Raw genomic sequence first — 19,467 nt, 5'->3', positions numbered from 1 at the left:
ATTCATGCAAAAATATGTGCGTTTAAACTAAGTTATTACAGTTTTATAAATATTGTCATGAGATTATAATTTTAAACAAAAATTTGTGAAAAAAGAATTAAAAAGTCATGCATCATTAAAAAATTAAGGAATCTGATAAGACTTATTAAAAACAATTAACAAAACATAACAAAAACTGCAGCCTGTATGTAAATAACAAACTGGCCAGCTCATTTCCAGTCTTTCCAACGACACAAAGCCTCCTGGCTATGGGTCTGTACTGTCATCATGGCAAAAAATGAAAGAAATCAGTTATTAAAACTATTATGTTTAAAAATGTGCTTAAAAATCCTCTTTTCATTAAATAGAAATTGGGGGAAACATATATACAGTAGGGGGTTAATAGTTCAGGAGGGCTGATAACTCTGACTTTAACTGTATATACTAAGAAACAAGTGTTAAGATTAATGTACTCTCTTAAATATTAAAATATACCAAATAATATTTGTATAACATGTGATAATAATTGAAACCATTTATTAATATGACGATCATGCACTGGATTAGATTTTTAAAAAGCACTACATATTTAATTATTAAAACATTATATATATATATTATCCCAAACATATATAATAAAGTGATGTTAACCAGAACAAAGACACTTTTAAGTCTTTTTTTTTTTTAGATTGGACACGTTGTCCAATGACTTCAACTGTGTATAATTTTCTTTAAAACAGATAAAAAAAGACCAAAATTCAACATTCCTTTAGTTTAAAGTTCTTTATTTATGTATAATATTAAAGTATTCAGACAGGTTCAGATTCAGGTTTGAATTCTAGCTTAAACAGGTAGCATGTCTTGAAATATAATTAACAGTATTGTTAATGTGCACTTCACAGTTATTTCAAAGCTTAAAAACAGTCTGGAAACTGTTCAATGCAATAGTATGAAACCAGCAGAGCGTTCTCATCTTAGGGGCTGCCATTAGAGCTGGCCTCTGTGTCTTTCACCAGGCGAGCATCCACCAGATTCATCAGTCTCTGAACCCATCTCTCAGTCGGGTCAGCGCAGATCTCCTTCTGTTCTGTCACAAAACTGCATTTTCAAAGAGAAGACAGTTAAAAAAAATGTATTTACAATATCTTCTCATTTTATTTATAGAATTATAAAAAAGTACTCACATGATCCCGTTCTTCTGACATTGAAAATGTGTAGTATGATAACTCTGAACCTGCTTAACTGGGATCTTTATAGTGGAAAACGAAAAGCAGCACTTGTCTGGATTTTGGCTGACTGAAAACAAAGATGAAAATAAATCATTCAACTGTTTTGCAAAATGTTTAAATTAAATAATATATGAATGGATTAAATTAAAAAAGAAGATAATGTGCCACAAACATGCAGTCAATTAGTCTAGTCAAATAAAAACATACAGAAAAATACGTACAATCACTTCCATCAACTGAGCAGAATGCGACGAGCACCAGACAGGCGATGAAGATGCAGGACTGCCTCATGGTTGGTTGTATTTGTGGTCAGTCGATTATCAAATCTGGAGGTTTATCGGTGGCTGATCGGCTGAAGATAATCACCCCACTGATGTTATCGGCTTTATATAGGGATGAGTCTGTACTTTCCACAACACAACCTATAGGTTCCGTCCAATAAGAAACAAGAAACGCTACACACAAAGGGGGGAAAACCGTGATGTGGCTTGCAGAGGTAGAGCTTCCTGTTATACCCTTCCTCAATTCTGTGAATCTAGACTAAATCGCTGACACAGGTAAGATGATTTCCATTTTTTTTTTAATTGATCAAAAATGACTTCAATAATGAAGGACCCTCATGAAGACCCCCATATACAGATTTTAAGCCTTGAATCTATTGAGGTTGCGTTTTCTCAAGAACTTCTATGCAACATGTGAAAAGTCCCTTTCTGCAAATGCATGTTGGAAATGAGTCTGGGGTGCATTGCAGGAAATTGGTGACGGTGGAACGGTGGTTGTGCTGAAAGTGTTTTGTGTGGTTAACAGATCTGATCAGAATATCTGCAGTTTCTCATTGAAGTCTCACCACATGGATAATGCTTTATCAGTACTTTTTTGATCCAAAACAATAGTAAATAATGTCGAAGCTTAAAAGCAAACATGAAAAAGCCATACTTTAAATTATTTAGCTTCTTTTGAAAAAAACTATAGTACTTTACAATACTACAGTAAAACAACCTTAAACAACACAATCTTAAACAACTCTTGATGTTTTTTAAGCTTAATTGTTTTATGTTCAATCCACTTAAATTTGTTGAGTTACGTAATTTGTGTTGGAACAACCTGAATGAATTTTGTGGAACCCAGCATTTTTGACTGTGATTTTTTGTATTTATGTAATTGTTTAATACCTTTAGTTTTTCTCCTCCCACACATCCTGCATCATAACGTGGCTCAGATTAAATCACTGTTTCAAATAAGTTACTTCTTCTACATTATTTTTTTAGGCTTGTCTTTTTAGGACCCTATTTCATTTCAACACCCAAAAAATGAATTTTTGCTGGTTGTTCAAACTACTGACAGGATTTCAAATTAGCTAAATCAACATAATTCTACTAGTTTTTTAATTTTTTATTTTTGGGTGGGGGTGGGGGTTGAGGGGGTAATAGTTTTCTGTACAATCCATTAATAACAATGAAGTTAACTTGACTTCTTAACTTAACCCTGTGTAGGGACGACATAAACCAATTGTGTGGAACCCAGCATTTTTACAGCAAACTTGGTTTTGTCTCAATCTTGGCTTTAAATAGTCATTATTCAGACTGGATATACAATAAATGCAATCAATCACAGGTTCTAATGTGACGTTTGTTATTATTGTGCTTGGTCAGAGGTTACCAGGTGATTGTGTTAAAAATGTCAGTATCAATTTATTTTGATGCTTCCTTTTACACATTTTGTTGATTATAAGGTAAAGTACCTTGTAACTGCAGCACGTCAACCCATTTTCATAAATAAGTATTAATAGACTCTCCACTTATTTGCTGGCACCACTCCACCAATAAATATTCTCTTGACTAAAAACTTTTGAAGTGCGTTAATTCACTTGGTCTACTAATACTTTAATGAGAATTAGTTGGCATATAGTTGCAATGTAACATACAGTCAAAATGTGAAAAGAACCATCAAAATAAAATATATGATATTATTGCTAAAAAGTACTTTTAAGCTACATTTCTTAAACATTCTTAAATTCTTAATACATTTTTCATATTATTTCCTATTATATTTTTTCTTCTGGAGAAAGTCTTGTTTTATTTCAGCTAAAAAAAAATTTAATTTGTTAAATTCTTTTAACAATTTAAATGTGTTTTTAATTAAAAAAAAAAAATCATTTTAAGGGCAATATTATTAGCCCTCCTATGCAATATGTTTTGTTCTATTTTTTATAGAAAAACACTGTTATACATTGACTTGCCTAATTATCCTACCTAGCTAATAATAATGACTTAAAAAAAATTTAAAACTGCTTTTGTTCTAGCCAAAATAAAACAAATAAGACTTTATCCAAAAATATTATAGAAAATACTGTAAAAAATTCCTTGCTCTGTTAAAAATAATTTGGAAAATACTTGAAAAAATGAAAAAAAAATTGACCAACTTATACAGGTCTGTATATATGTAAACCATAAACTATTTTATAATATTATGACATATTTTACTAGGTATTTTTACAAGATACTTCAAGTATTATATTTTCATGTTTTCACAATAAACAATGTTATACTCTGACCTGCCTAATTATCCTAACTATCCCAATTAACCTAAAAATTAAGTTAGAATACTAGTATTTTGAAAAATAAGTAAATATAGATATAAAATACTATGGTAAAGATAAAAGAAATCAGATATTTGAAATGAGTTATTAAAACTAATATGTATTAAAATGTGTAAAAATTTAGAAAAAAATATACAAAGGGGGGTAATAATTATGGCTTCAGCTGTATATTTTTTATATAATTAAACATTATCATAAGAGAATGAGAGGTAAAAGTTAATATAAAACTATTAAAATTGACAAACTGTTTACAATTAATTAATTATTATTTATACAAACATTTAATAAAGAAAGCAGATATTAAGTGACTTACATTTTAGACAGTAAAGACACATTTCACTGCAAACAATTCCATAGCCACTTTTATATTTCTGAGCAACAGCTATGTTTTGTTACTAAATATATAATTAGCTTAAAAATATTTATGACAATTAGTTTTTGCCACTACGGTTAATAGATAATTTTTTTAAAGCACCATTTTATTGTTACATTGGATTTCTCTTTTCATAAGCTTACATTTGAAACCACAATCTCATGTAAAAATATTTTGGGTTATAATTTTAGGTAATTATCCATTTGAATGTAACCAACTTATTTTAAAGCAAGACTTTTCTCAGTCAGTAAATGTGGAGCTTTCAGATGAATTTTAGGAGTTCTGGAAAATATTCTGATCTTGCTCTAAAGTCTCTATACATTCCCTTTTCATTTTGGGCATAAAGTACACAAAATGTTGAAATGAAAAAGAAAGAGGGGAAAAAATAATAACATGACATTGTTATTACTGAGAGAAATGTTATCATATAAATCCAAATACACTTGTTATTATTATTAATGAGACTTTGACATGAAATTTGATAATAATGAGATTTGACAAAATTGAAAATTTGTATTTGGATTACAAAAATTGTGAATAAAAAGACACAATCCAATAATCAAAAGAAATGAACAACAAGATTATCCGCATGGTGAATTTTAGAAGAATAAAATAAAAACAATAAAATAAAAACGTATGTTTTGATAATAAAGTGTAAATCATGGTCTAAAAGAAGAGAGATATCAAACTTCAGGAATTTGTTGAACATTATATATAGCTAGAATAAAAGCAGTTTTTACATTTTTTTTAACACCACTTTAAAGGTCAAAATTATTAACCCCTTTAAGCTATATATTTTTTCAATAGTATAGAGCAAGCCATCAATATACAATAACTTGTCTAATTACTATCTTGTAAAATGTTATGTACTGTCATCATGGCAAAGACAAAAATAAATTAGAAATGAGTTAATAAAACTATTATGTTTAGAAATGTGTTAAAAAAATCTAACAGAAATGAATAAACAGAAGACAAACGGAAATAAATAAACAGGAGGACTAATATATATATATATATATATACATATATATATATATATATATATATATATATATATATATATATATATATATATATATATATATATATATATATATTAGTATTATATAAATATATAAAATATATAAAAGATTTGCGAGCATAACAATTTCCAGGAAAATAAAGCTTGTTGGTGAAATTTGGTAAGAAACTGGAAATTTTTAAGGAAAAAATGTAATTAAATAAAGCTTTACCACATTGCTGACTCGTCATTATAGCTGCACATTTTCATTGGTTTGCTTGCATTTGGGGAATTTAATGTGTGGGGAAAAGTAGTGCCCAAAATCACTCACCTAAATGAAAAAAAGGTGTTATTGCAAGATCCTGAATACCAAAAAATAATAAATAACACTTTACAAATCACAATTGATATTGCTTAACTGGGCTAATAATAATGACTATAAAAATTTTAAAAACTGCTTTTATTCTAGCTGAAATAAAAAAAAATAAGACTTTCTCCAGAAGAAAAATTTTATAGGAAATACTGTAAAAAATTCCTTGCTCTGTTTCAAAAACAATTTTGAAAATATTTGAAAAAAAAAACTAAACTATAAGCTATTTTATAATATTTTGACAATATTTTACTAGGTATTTTACAAGATACTGGTCTTCAAGAATTATATTTTTATGTTTTCACAAACAGTGAATTTTTGTGTGAACTCTACTAAAACACAAATTAATACATTGTTGGAGTAGACCATGTATTTACACAAAGTATATATTACTTAAATATATAAACATGCCTGAGAAATCTAACCAACATGAAAATATCAGAATTGTTTTATTGTTCCATTTGTTTTTTCCTAGCTTGAATTGTGTGTGTGTGTGTGTGTGTGTGTGTGTGTGTGTGTGTGTGTGTGTGAGTGACGTGGAATTATATAATACATTGCCTGGATGACAAAAAAACGATACATTTGTAAACATCAGTTGACCACCAACTGACCTTAATCTACTGTAACTGAAGGTCTTGAGATGTGAATAAACAGGGGTTCCTCTATTAATAACACTGTGTAAGAGTTTCTATCGTCAAAGATCTCAGACAAAAATCAATGCTCTTCATAAAAAAAATGAACCATGCACAGGGTTATTGAAACAATGTAAAGATCTAATGATGATCTCAAACATGTTCATTACGTGACTCTGATAGAAACTACACAACTTTAAATGGGATTCAATCCATGGTTAATTCGGGTCTGGTTTGTTCTGTAGCCAATGAAAAAAAAAAAAAACTTCTTAAGATGGTTAATAATATTGACATTAGCTGTTTCAAAATCAAAAAAGTGTTTTTTTTGGCAGAGAAACCTTGTAGGAAATACTGCAAACCTTTCTGCTTGGATAAACATCACTTGAGAAAAAAAAAAAAAAAAAAAAAAAAAAAAAAATATATATATATATATATATATATATATATATATATATATATATATATATATAAGGAATTTAAAATAATTAATATAATAATAATTTAAAATCCCCCCAGGAGAGCTTATACTTTTGTTAAAATTCTAAATAAATAAATATATGCATTTTTTATTACTTTGTTAAACAATTTTAAACTGAAAAAAATGATGTAAAAACACACATTGTAGTGCAATGTTTAGTCAATGCACTAATGTTAACATGACATTATTGTAAAGGGTTAGTGATTGAACTTTAATGCTTTTATTTGCAATTGATATTATAAAAACAGACCAAAAACCAAATATACTGCATGTTCTTTATTTTCATATAGATATGTAACAATACAGACAGATTCACATTACAGTTCTAGAATGAATATGCTTTGCATAAATAAATAGATATACAATGTTCAAAGCAGAGTAACAGTATAATGCAGGTGCATATAAAAGTAAGCTTAAATACAGTTGAGAAACGATTCAGTAAAGAGAGGACTGTTCCCATCTTAGGCGCTGTCACCAGAGCCGGCCTCGGTCATCTGCTTCATGTTTTGATTGTCCACCAACTTCATCAGTCTCTGAACCCATTTCTCAGTCGGGTTAGTGCAGATCTCCCTTTGAGCCTTTGTGATGAAACTGCATTTTCAAAACAAAAGATTGTTCATAATTTCACAAAACCAAATCACAACCCTTTAAATGTGGAGAAACTGTCAAAAAATACTTACATAACACCATTACCACTGCAGAGAAGATGCGTCGTATGATAACTCTCAACCTGCTTTACTGGAATTCTTGTATTAGAAAAAGAAAAGCAGCACTTATCGGGACTCTGGGACACTGTAGAGAAGAAATACATCAATTCTTAATATAAATTTATCTATGAAATATATGTTCACGAAAAAGAGTTAATAGTCTATTGCTTGCTTACAATAAAAAATACAGAAATAAAGAAAATGAGAATCATTTAACTGTTTCATGAAATGTTAATCAATATATGAATGGATTACATTAAAAAAGAAGATAATGCACCACAAAACATGCGGTCAATTAGTCTAGTCAAAGCAAAAAATACAGAAAAATACGTACAATCACTTCCATCAACTGAGCAGAAAGCGAAGAGCACCAGACAGACGATGGAGATGCAGGACGGCCTCATGGTTGCGTTTGTTGATCAGATGTTGATGCGCTGTTGGCTTTATCGATGGCTGACCGGCTGAAGATGATCACCTTACTGATACGGTCCGCTTAATAAAGGGACGAGTCTGTACTTTCCACAACCTATAGGTTCCGTCTAATAAGGAACAAGTGACATCACACACATGAGGGGGAAAACCGTGATGTGGCCTATAGCTTCCTGTTGTACCCTTCCCCAATTCTGCCAACCTTGATTAAGTCACTGACACATGTAAGCAGAGATAATTACATCAATTTGAGTTTGTCATATTTGTCTCTAATTAATAATTAATGGAAAATTCAAATTGATGAGCACCCACTTATACAACTCAGCACCTTTTCAGGTTACATCTTAAATGCAGTGCAATGCTTGAGAAGTCACTTTCTGCAAATGCATGATGGAAAAAAAGCATGAGTGTGGGGCTCAGTGCAGAGAGCAGGAAACAGTGAGCACTGGTAATTGGTGAAGGTGGAACGTGGTTGTTCTGAAAGTGTTTATTGTGGTTAACAGATCTGCACACAGTGTGATCTGAACACAGTTAATATCAGCAGTTACTCACCGAGTTCTTACCACATAAATGATGATTTATCATAACTTGGAATCATGATTGTGATCCATTTAACCACAGATATAGTAAAAAGAGCATTTATACTGAGTAATGTTTAAGAATTGCTCTTTCTGAATAGTTTAATTGTTACTATGTTTTAATTATTTTCGGTAACACTTTATTTTAAGATGTTCTTGTTACACGCTCCATGCATTTACTACACACTAAAAATGATGGGTTATTTCAACCAAATTCTATTAATCTATTCTATTATAGAATTTTTTATAGGTTATTTTTTTTATAAATTTATAGGACCAAACCTAACCCAGTCTTTGGGTTTAAATAACCCAGCAATTCTTAGAGTGTATATAAATTACAATAAATCATGAACAATTAAACTAACTAATCCTAAACCTCAGTTATGAACCAAATACAAATGATTCCTCCATTTATTCTTTCCATTATACCTTTACAATTATATTCCCCTATGCCCATTTCACATAGCTGACCTTTTAATTCTGCTATAAAGACAAACCAACATGGAACCAACTCTTATGTGTGTTTGTGTGCGTGTGCATATATATGTATATGTGTGTGTGTGTGTGCCAAAAAAAAAATTTAAAAAATAAGACTTTCTCCAGAAGAAAAAAATATTATCAGATATACTGTGAAAATTTCCTTGCTGTTAAACATCATTTGGGAAATATAAAAAAAATAATAAAGTTGTAAGAGCAAAAACAATCATTTGACTTCTAGTCGATCATCTGGAAGTGGCAGAAGGTAAATTTTTCTGATGAATAATCTGTTAAACTGCATCCCAATCATCACAAATACTGCAGAGGACCTATTGGAACCCACATGGACCCAATATTCTCATGGTAAACAGTCAAGTTTGGTGAGAAACCATGGTTTGGGGTTACATTTAGTATGGGGGCGTGCAAGAGATCTGCAGAGTAGATGGCAAAATCAACAGCCTAAGTTGTATATGTACTGTAAATGTGTGTGTGCATAATTAACTATTAAATATTTATGCGTAATTAGATATTAAAGGTTAATATTAAGGTCATTATTAGCTCTATCAATGGTCCTGTTGGTGTTAGTATTGCAAACACTTTGCAAAATGAGTTTATTTGTTTACATTAGTTAACTCAATATTTGTTAATATAGTATTAAACTAAAACTGTTAACATTATTTAATACACTAAACTAACATTGATATTTAAAAAACCAAAAAACTGAAATAAATTTAAAAAAGCACTGTTCATTAGGTAATGTCTCATCAGTGCACTAATTATAAAGAAAACACAACCTTATTGTAAAGTGTTCGTGATTAAACTTTAATGCTTTATTTGCATTTCGTTTTATTAAAAAAAAATTAAAACAGACCAAAATCCAAATGTTCTGCATGTTCTTTATTTTCATATAATTATGCAACAATACAGACAGAGTTAGATTACATTTCTAGCATGAATATACTTTGCAAAAATATATAGATATACAATATTCAAAGCAGAGTAACAGTATAGTGCAGGTGTATATTAAAGTAAGCTTAATACAGTTTAGAAACGGTTCAGTGCAATATTCAGAAAAGAGAAGAGCGTTCTCATCTTAGGGGCTATCCGCAGAGCCGGCCTCGGTCATCTGCTTCATGTTTTGATTGTCCACCATCTTCATCAGTCTCTGAACCCATTTCTCAGTCGGGTTAGTGCAGATCTCCTTTTGAGCCCTTGTGATGAAACTGCATTTTCAAAACAAAAGATTGTTTATGAGTTCAGAAAACCAAATCACAACCTTTTAAATTTAGAGAAAATGTCAAAAATGCTTACATAACACCATTCATGTTGCACTGAAGATGTGTAGTATGATAGCTCACAACCTGCTTTACTGGAATTCTTGCATTGGAAAAAGAAAAGCAGCATTTATCAGGACTCTGGGACCCTGCAGGAAAATAAATGGAAAACATTTGTTAATATACCTGCAAGTCGATGTATAAAATACATTATGTATAACAAATATGAATAAAATTTATACGTATATTAAATATAGAATAAATTATGTCTGTAGCTTGCTTTAAAAAAAGAAAGAAATAAAGAAAAGAAATAAATAAAGAAAGACATACATTCACTTCTAGCCATTGCGCAGAAAGCAACGAGCACCAGAGAGGCGATGAAGATGCAGGACGTTCTCATGGTTGGGTTTGTGGTCGTTGATCAGATCTCGATGCGCTGTTGGCTTTATAAGTGGCTGACCGGCTGAAGATGATCACCTCACTGATACGGTCCGCTTAATAAAGGGACGAGTCTGTACTTTCCACAACCTATAGGTTCCGTCTAATAAGGAACAAGTGACATCACACACATGAGGGGGAAAACGTGATGTGGCCTGCAGAGGTAGAGCTTCCTGTTGTACCCTTCCTCAATTCTGCGAATCTAGACTAAAAGAGGTAAGCTGAGAAAATGAAGTCCATTTGAGCTTGTCATATTTATCTCTAATCAATAATTAATGGAAAATTGTCTTCAAATTGATAAAGCACCCTCATATACAAATAACCAGCACCTTTTCTGGTTGCATCTTAAATGCAGTGAAATGCTTGACAAGTCACTTTCTGCAAATGCATGATGGAAAAAAGCACGAGTGTGGGGCTCAGTGCAGAGAGCAGGAAACAGTGAGCACTGGTAATTGGTGAAGGTGGAACGTGGTTGTTCTGAAAGTGTTTAGTGTGGTTAACAGATCTGCACACAGTGTGATCTGAACAGTTAATATCAGCAGTTACTCACCGAGTTCTTACCACATAAATGATGATTTATCATAACTTGGAATCATGATTGTGATCCATTTAACCACAGATATAGTAAAAAGAGCATTTATACTGAGTAATGTTTAAGAATTGCTCTTTCTGAATAGTTTAATCGTTACTGTTTTAATTATTTTCAGTAACACATTATTTTAAGATGTTCTTGTTATACGCTTTTTGTACTTACTACACTCTAGAAAATGATGGGTAAACCAACTGCTGGGTTTTAATTAAATCATCACCTTGGAATTATAAGGATCTGTCTGCGTTCTGAATGATTTTAAGATATTGAGCTTCAAAGTTTTTGCATTCCATAGCAAACAGTAAGAGTGTATCATTTATTTTTTTTTTAATAAAAAGTCTTAAAATGTAAACAACTTATAAAAAAACATTCCATAATGTAAATAAGCTGTCATTTTATACAAATTTGTCAATAACTCAAATTTGACAAAAATGTCAGATAGAACCTTATAATTTTAAGGTGACAAAATGTACAGGACCAAATGTAACCCAATGTTTGGATTTTAAATAACCCAGCATTTCTTAAGAGTGCATGAAAATGGCAATAAATCACTCATAATTAAACTAAAATAACCAGTGGTGGAAAGAATACTGAAAAATCATACTTAAAGGGCCATGAAACCCCCTCGTTTCAGGAGGGTGTTTTCACACCTCTACTTTGGAAAAAGTCAGAAAAGTGGGCGTGTCCAGCTCTGTTTAGGGGGAGTGTCGAAGGAAGAAAAGAGGCTTGGTGTGGGAGTGTCTATTTGGGCGTGCTGAATTTCAGAGTCAAAACACACCCAACAGGGGAGAAAGGGACTGTTTACATGGACATCTGTAGTCGAATTATTTGCCAAATTATTAAATGGTGGACTTTAACTGCAGTTTGGCTCTTTCATTCAGGGAATTCATTCATGACCATCGCTACAAACGAGATATTTGATTTGAGGAACTGCTCTAAGCGTGTATTTCATGCAATGTTTGATACCGCACGGCGAGTGAGAGAATAAAAACCCTCTGCATTTTCCGGAAACTTAGATGCACACGGCAGGTAGCGTCAGAAAGCCGCGTGTGTTATTCCGGTCACTAAATGCGGTAAAAACCCTACACGAGGTTAAAGTTTGGTTGTGGTGCTAACGTGTTTACACTCGGTGCAATAGTTTGTTAGATACGAACAAACTGAATAAACAAAGAGCACTGGTCGCTCACTTACCAAATCTGTAGAGACAGGACAATCACCAGCAACTAGAGCCGCGTCTTTATGAAGAGAATACTACAAGCGAATCCGGATCTCAGCGTTTGCAGATGAGAACAGCTCTCAGGTAAACAATAATCCTCCTTAGACACGTAAGTTATTGTTGTCGAGCGTCGCGTACACTGTTAATCCACACGTGAGTCTGAGCTCTCACAGAGAGAAAATGAAAACAAAACTTAACTGCAGCAAACAATAAAAGCAACACTTCACGCTTGTTTTGCCAACACAACGTGGCGTCTTTGTAGTGTAAACACGGTGATAGTAATGAATATTAATGAAGTTACACAATAGAGCGCACTGATTGGTTTGAACCAAGCCTTACTCATGCATTAATGCATCAAGCTGTAAGACGTAATAAGACACACTCTGGCACAGACCTCCAGTCTACACGCTGGAATACAATGCTATTGTGTCATGGCTGTGACGCAGCTTTAAAAATTTGTTTCAAACCGGAAGTACGAATTTGCTTGAAATAATGCAAAAACAACCAATTTACACTTTTTAGTGAAATATAGGTGTCCTAATAGTGTTTTTTTAGCAGTGTGGGACACATATACAACTGTCAACAGCTCAAAAAATGTGTTTTGGTGTTTCGTGACCCTTTAAGTAAAAGTACCACTACTTGCCTAAAAATATAGTGCAAGTAGAGTAAAAGTATCTGTTGTAAATATTACTCAAAGTATGAGTAAAAAGTAGCTCTTTTAAAAGTACTAACTATTATGCTGTTAAAAGTTGATGCGTTTCCATGTAATTTGTGGATGTGTGTAAACGTAACATTCTGTAGTGGATTTAGTTATTGCCCAGCAGGCACACAACATCATAGGACATTAATATTAGGTTAGATTTAGGTTGTGATGTCAAGTGACCAAAATTCAATGTCTAGCCAGCATCTAGGGATAATGTTATTTTATGTCTAATAACAACGTTAAATGACTTTAATATTTGGTCGATTTTAGGTTGTGTTAGAAAGGGACCAAAAATCCAACGCCAAGCCAACATCTTAAACCAACATCATATTGACGTCAAATACTGATATTTATTTATCTCGTTTGGCAACCAAAATCCAACATCTGATAGACGTCATAGTGGTAACGTTCACACAACTTCATTGTTGGACATTGACGTTGGTCTGACGTCAACCCGATTTTCATTTCAATTTAGTTCACCTTTATTTGTATAGCGCTTTTACTATGTAAATTGTGTCAAAGCAACTTTACATAGACGATCATAGTAAATACCAAACAAAATGCAGCGTCCCCATAACATTGGGGTACAACGTCAATCTGACATCATGTTGATGTCTTGTGCTTGCTGGATGTTTAAGGCCATTTCGGTCCCCATACCGTAAACATCTGTCATCTTCTCATCAGTGTCATGCATCTAAACAGTCTCTCGGTCAACGTGTGTAAAGTTTTTGGACATCTTCTTGGACACTTTTAATGCTTCCAAACAGTTTACTGCATTTATAAATTTACCATGTCTTGAGGTAGTTCATTATGAGGCGATTTACCTTCTATGTGTGATTTGATTGGATGGGAATTACAGGACTGATTTATCTAATTTACAGACAAGAAAAATAAAGTAGTGACTGCAGGTTGAAAAAAAGTAGTGGAGTAAATATACAGCTACAGCACTAAAAATGTACTCAAGTGAGAGTAAAAGTACACATTTTTAAAAGTACTCAGTAAATTACAATTCCTGAGAAAAAGTAACTAATTACAGTAATTTGAGTATTTGTAATTAGTTACGTTACACCACTAAAACTAACCCTCAACACTCATCCTGACCCTACCCATATAAGCCCAAAGCACATGTTATTAATTATTTTTAAATAGTAGTTATCTGAACACAAGGACATTTAAAAAAAGAAAACTATTTCTTTTTAATTTACAACACTACCACACTGCCTTTTCAAACACTATTGAGCTTGTTCTTTTAGCCTTGTTTAAAACACGAATGTCCAAGATATTCTAATTAAAATGGCCCACAATCCCTTTCAGTGACTGTCAACATAAACACAGTTCAGTCAGTTTTAAAGCATATAGTGACTCACATTGCTAGAAACAAGTCATACTGATCATATGACTACATATGTCAGAAGTGCATTCAGAAACAAAACATCTTGTTCTTACTTGCTTTAAGCATACTCATACTCAGGCTATTCCTTCCTGTAAAGGCTTATCAATCATTTAACATTATAGTTTATTTACCTTGATGTGTTTTTAAGCCATTAAGACTATGAAAACTACAGTATAGTATGTTTTTCAAAAAAATTTTTAAATATTGTATTTTTGTCAGCAAAACAAGGCAACACTGACATTGTTTAATCTTATCAATTAATCTTTATGTATTGAAATGAAGAAAAGGAAATGACAACACTGTATTTTTAAATGACACTGGACTGGAAATGAACTTTCAGCCACTTAATTGTACAGAGTATATATTAAAAAAATAAAAACTATTTAAAATACACCAGAACAACAACAAAAAGGTTGACAAAAACATGTTTGAGATGAAGTCATATATGTACTAACAAACACTACTGAAATATTTCCTGCATTATCTACAACTGTTCAAAGATCTTTCATAGAGTTCTGTACAATCACCAAAGGTTAATAGATGTGATGTGAAGTCTCTAGTCTTGACTATAAGCATGTGTGGGCTTCTTGCAAAAGCAAGATAATGAAACCGCAGAGCTCGAAAAAGAACCACAGGTGGAGGTTGGGTCGAAGAAAGCTGACTTCAAATATTTCCCTTTCAACCCCCCCTCCGCATTTACCTGGTACTCAAATGCCATTTATTTCCCAGCTATAAATAAATAAAACACAAAAATGTATGTACTTATTCATGATATACATCTATGTACATATATTCACAGGCATATAAATATCTATTGATTAAAGTTATAACATTGCTATATTTATGACCTTGTGTGACTACGAAGTACATATTTTAACAAATTTTTTAAACATTACATTTTTTATTTTAAATATTGTATGTTTCCTGATATGTGTATATATATATATATATATATATATATATATATATATATATATACACATACATACATACATACATTCACACACACACACACACACACACACACACACACACACACACACACACACACACACACACACTATATATAAAGATTAAAGAACTAAACACACACACACACACACACACACACACACACACACACACACACACACGCACGCACACACACACACACACACACACACACACACACACACACACACACACACACAGAGCTCATTTTTAACCCCCTTAAAAATGTTTTATTTTTTTTTTTTCCCTGGCTACTGAACAAACCACTGTTATCCAATAACTTACTCTAATATCTTAACTTACCTAGTTAACATAACCTAGTTAAGCCTTTAAGTTGCATTTTAAGCTAAATACTAATAATAGTAGTGGTGTAACGCATCAAACCATTTTTTGGATCAGCAATAAAGGGAGGAGACAAGTGTCATTTGCTTTCCATTTATATAAAAATATTACAGCAAAAACTATTGGTTTTAAGAAACATAGAACCTGTCATTTTAATAAAAGGAACCAGCCTAAAAGAAAAGGAAAATACTAAATATGAAAAATGATCTTTGCTACTAGTTTACTTAGGCTTTGGCGGGGTATGCTTGTGTGTAAGTGCAAAACGCGCCTAAGGGACTGTTTCAAATGGATTTATTTATCAATCTTACTGTTCATTCAACACAAACTGTCGTAGTTTATTTAATACGCAAACCCCTCACGGCACAACAGCTGCGTACCTTCAGCAAACCTCCTAATTCCTGCAGCACGAGAGCTTTATGATTGTTTATGAGCGCCAAAAGTGGCTGATCTGACTGCGTGTCATCGCATCCCTAACTAAAGCGATGTAACTAGAGATATCTCCACTTTGCTGAGCGAGAGCGCTTACTGAACAGCACAGCATCAATGACGTAAGCGTGCCCAGGCCCGATTATAATGTGAGTGTGGGCCTGCGGGGGAGACAGGAAGGGGGTCAAGCGTGCTTTGTTTGAAGCAACTGTATATAGTGTGAGTACGGCCTTAGTGTAAACGGCCTAGGTGTGTATTTTCTGCGAGTGGGTTTGCAACTGGGGCTGGGCAGAGGATTGGCGAAGCGGCCTCTGCATTGTGTTGTCTATTGGCCATCGGCAATGGACGATGGCATCGTCTATCGACCCAACCCTAGTTTGTCGCCACCCACTGGTTACACAATGTTTTTGCAACAACATTCACCAGCATCAAGTTCCATTAAACAGTGATTTTAAGCTTTACCATAAACATCAGAGTATATACCTGATATATAAACTGTTCTTCCAGTACTTCTGTGTTATTTAATTGTTTGTAACGAACTGAAAAAGTGTAAAAACTTAATCTCTCTTGATCAAAAGCAGATTTAAATGCAGTGATTCGAAGGATTAAGAAACGTATGCAAATCATTATTATTCATGTTGCACGGGTTTGAATTGAGATCATAATCTTTAAACGTTTAAATGTACAGCTTACAATGAATGTATTAATGCAGGCTAAACAATGACAGAAAACACTTTTAAAAAAATCCTAAGAAAGCATATAGGTCCCACCAAAAATTTATACGTCATCATTATGTGTAGTACTCTATATAAATACGAAGCCAAAATTAATGAGTTACTAGAAATTAACTATTAAAACAATTTTGTTTAATAAGTCAATAAATTCAATTCACCTTTATTTGTATAGCGCTTTTACAATGTAGATTGTGTCAAAGAAGCTTCACATAAAAGATCATAGTAAATTGAAACAGTGTAGTTCAGTATTTAGTGTTTAAGTTTAGTTAAGTTCAGCTCAGTTCAGTATGGTATATTCGTCACTATTTAGGGCTTAAACACTAAGCAGCAAATCCATCGATGCGTAGCTCTACCGATCCCAAACCATGCAAGCTAGTGGTGACAGCAGAGAGGGAAAAAAAAACTTCAGGAAGCTGAACATCAGCGATAATATGTTAAAAAAAAAAAAAAAATTTCCAATAAATGTCGCTTGGAAAGTATATATTTTTTAATAAATAAAATTTCCCTAAAGACCTAATAGTTTGGACATATATACACCATTCTTATTTCTAAATAATCAAATAGAGCTACTTTCTATCCTGGTCCTGCAACTGCAAGCTCACATATTTTTTTTGTTTGGTGTCATCTTGGACACACTATTAGCTTTGATCTTAGAAGAGCTGCTCTACTGTGTGCCACCAGAAATATATTTGACTTTTGTGTGTCCAAGCCTCTCCGGTACTACTTGTTTGCAGACCTTGTAAAAATAAACCAAGATCCTAAAACCTTTTGATCCTGCTCACAAATGAGCAGCCTGCAACATCAAAACCAGATGCCAGGATATGTTACAGCAATAAAAGAAGTAGTTTCACTAGCTTGAATCACTGAACCCAGTAAGAGGCAGTTCAGGAGACAGGCCACTATGAAGCGCTGTTGCCTTTGAAATCATGCTGTTATGAAAGCAGTTACTATGGTACTTCACAAAAACACATACAGTACATTGTAACAGGCTTTCAAGAGCTTATAAAGATGAACTGCATTTTTCCCCTGACAAATCAATCCAACAATTAACATTCAGGGTTCTCCAATGTCAAACATACTACAAGCACTGATCAATCCCTTCTAATGAAACAGCTCTGTCTAAAAAAAACTCCCACATATCCTGTCATGCACACAGGCAATTTTTCTCTTCACACAGGATACAAAAAGCTGATAAAAGACATAGGAAAACAGGAATATGTACCTTTCTAAAAGTAGTATTTGTATTTTTGAGTTTCCTCAACCTCTTTCTTATCTACTTGCGTAATATCTGCTATCCCAAACCCTGTGCTCTCTTAGGAATGTCATTTTTCATTAATTGTGTGCTGTTCATCACCGATTGTGCATGAACATACGGAGCTAGTATGAGAAACAGACATTTCAGTCTTAATCTTATCAATACCCTGTGAACCTAAACATATCATCCATTGTTATAAAGCAACCCAATGTATGACATTCCAAAGAAAAAAAAAAGACAGTGATATCTTAAATCCTTAAATAAACCATGTCAATTTTTTGTGTAGGAACAGCTGATAATACTGAAGAAATGTAAACAGTTCACCCTGTCATCAACTACAAACATGAGATAATAATATGACCAGCAATGTTATATTAGTTAGTATTGATTACTATAGTTATTACTATTTTTGATATTATTATTATATGGATAAAAAGTATTGAACAAATAACCAAGGTAATCCATACTAGGGTTTAAAAATGTTCATTTCCCGCTAACATTTGAGTGCTGTTTAACACATTCTAAAACAGTGCTGTGGCTCGAAAGTCATCAGTTTACCGAACTCACACTTTTTACGGAGTGTAACCACAGATACAGGGACACTGGAACATTTTAAAGTCTTGATCCATCAGCGGATCCCTCGTATGTCAGCTTATAAACAAACCAGCTGATCGATGTGACTTTCGAAACGCTCCGGTGTCCCTGTATCTGTGTTTACACTCAGTAAACAGTGGTGAGTTGTCTCAACAGTGCTCAAATGTTAGCAAGAATGTTTTTTTAAATTTCAGTATTGATTGGTCAACCCTTATCCATACACATAAATAAAACAAAACTAATTAGATCAGAAAAACAAGTTATGTGTAAAAAAAAACTAAATGACACAAGGATAAAGTATGGAACACATGAAGAAAGGAAGGTGTAAAAAGGCATGGAAAGTTTAAACAGCAGCTGAAATCTTTCCTGCTTTAGTCCCAACACCTAGATTACCAGATGATGAAGATGAAACCAGTGTGGACATTTTAGCAAGACAATGACCCCCAAAACAGCCAAGGAATTTCAAACGGCTTTCAGAAAAGACAATAAAGTTGCTAGAATGGCCAGCCAATCACCTGACCTGAATAAATAGAAAATAAGAATCGAAGATCAGAGTAGATAAAAGAGACTCACAGAACAGTGAACTAGGCCTGTCACAATAATCAATATGTATTACACAACACAGACATGTCCTCAATTTTTTGGGATGCAATTTATATTGC

The 19,467-nt window shown here is 32.7% G+C and overlaps 4 protein-coding genes across 6 annotated transcripts in view; all 4 read right to left on the bottom strand.

Moving 5' to 3' along the window:
• Positions 1-19,467, bottom strand: part of ccl38a.3 (chemokine (C-C motif) ligand 38, duplicate 3) — a 35,364-nt gene that overhangs the window by 5,748 nt on the left and 10,149 nt on the right. The window lies entirely within an intron of this gene.
• Positions 753-1,636, bottom strand: ccl38a.4 (chemokine (C-C motif) ligand 38, duplicate 4). Its single transcript, NM_001102625.2, has 3 exons — positions 1,430-1,636; positions 1,164-1,275; positions 753-1,077 (listed from the first exon to the last, which is right to left on the bottom strand). Exons 1-3 carry the CDS (start codon positions 1,497-1,499, stop codon positions 954-956), a joined length of 306 nt encoding a protein of 101 aa, NP_001096095.2. The 5' UTR covers positions 1,500-1,636; the 3' UTR covers positions 753-953.
• On the bottom strand, positions 6,922-7,791 carry ccl38a.5 (chemokine (C-C motif) ligand 38, duplicate 5). Its single transcript, NM_001030173.1, has 3 exons — positions 7,702-7,791; positions 7,341-7,452; positions 6,922-7,251 (listed from the first exon to the last, which is right to left on the bottom strand). The coding sequence occupies exons 1-3, from the start codon at positions 7,769-7,771 to the stop codon at positions 7,122-7,124; spliced, it is 312 nt and encodes a 103-aa protein (NP_001025344.1). The 5' UTR covers positions 7,772-7,791; the 3' UTR covers positions 6,922-7,121.
• Positions 9,730-10,624, bottom strand: ccl38.6 (chemokine (C-C motif) ligand 38, duplicate 6). The gene is made up of 3 exons (NM_001083080.3): positions 10,456-10,624; positions 10,163-10,274; positions 9,730-10,074 (listed from the first exon to the last, which is right to left on the bottom strand). The coding sequence occupies exons 1-3, from the start codon at positions 10,523-10,525 to the stop codon at positions 9,945-9,947; spliced, it is 312 nt and encodes a 103-aa protein (NP_001076549.3). The 5' UTR covers positions 10,526-10,624; the 3' UTR covers positions 9,730-9,944.

Source organism: Danio rerio, chromosome 20 (genome assembly GCF_049306965.1).
Source record: "Danio rerio strain Tuebingen ecotype United States chromosome 20, GRCz12tu, whole genome shotgun sequence".
Classification (NCBI taxonomy): domain Eukaryota; kingdom Metazoa; phylum Chordata; class Actinopteri; order Cypriniformes; family Danionidae; genus Danio; species Danio rerio.
The sequence above is the reverse complement of the archived record's forward strand: the minus strand, read 5'-3'. Positions and strand labels throughout refer to the sequence as shown.

What these genes read in the sequence shown, in the direction of transcription:
- ccl38a.4 (NM_001102625.2), bottom strand. Translation starts at nt 1,499, where the DNA reads ATGAGGCAGTCCTGCATCTTCATCGCCTGTCTGGTGCTCGTCGCATTC. An exon ending in CTCAGTTGATGGAAGTGATT is followed by an intron (nt 1,276 to 1,429) that starts GTACGTATTTTT and finishes CTTTGTTTTCAG; the next exon opens with TCAGCCAAAATCCAGACAAG. An exon ending in TGTCAGAAGAACGGGATCAT is followed by an intron (nt 1,078 to 1,163) that starts GTGAGTACTTTT and finishes TTGAAAATGCAG; the next exon opens with TTTTGTGACAGAACAGAAGG.
- ccl38a.5 (NM_001030173.1), bottom strand. Translation starts at nt 7,771, where the DNA reads ATGAGGCCGTCCTGCATCTCCATCGTCTGTCTGGTGCTCTTCGCTTTC. An exon ending in CTCAGTTGATGGAAGTGATT is followed by an intron (nt 7,453 to 7,701) that starts GTACGTATTTTT and finishes TCTTCTCTACAG; the next exon opens with TGTCCCAGAGTCCCGATAAG. An exon ending in TGCAGTGGTAATGGTGTTAT is followed by an intron (nt 7,252 to 7,340) that starts GTAAGTATTTTT and finishes TTGAAAATGCAG; the next exon opens with TTTCATCACAAAGGCTCAAA.
- ccl38.6 (NM_001083080.3), bottom strand. Translation starts at nt 10,525, where the DNA reads ATGAGAACGTCCTGCATCTTCATCGCCTCTCTGGTGCTCGTTGCTTTC. An exon ending in CGCAATGGCTAGAAGTGAAT is followed by an intron (nt 10,275 to 10,455) that starts GTATGTCTTTCT and finishes ATTTTCCTGCAG; the next exon opens with GGTCCCAGAGTCCTGATAAA. An exon ending in TGCAACATGAATGGTGTTAT is followed by an intron (nt 10,075 to 10,162) that starts GTAAGCATTTTT and finishes TTGAAAATGCAG; the next exon opens with TTTCATCACAAGGGCTCAAA.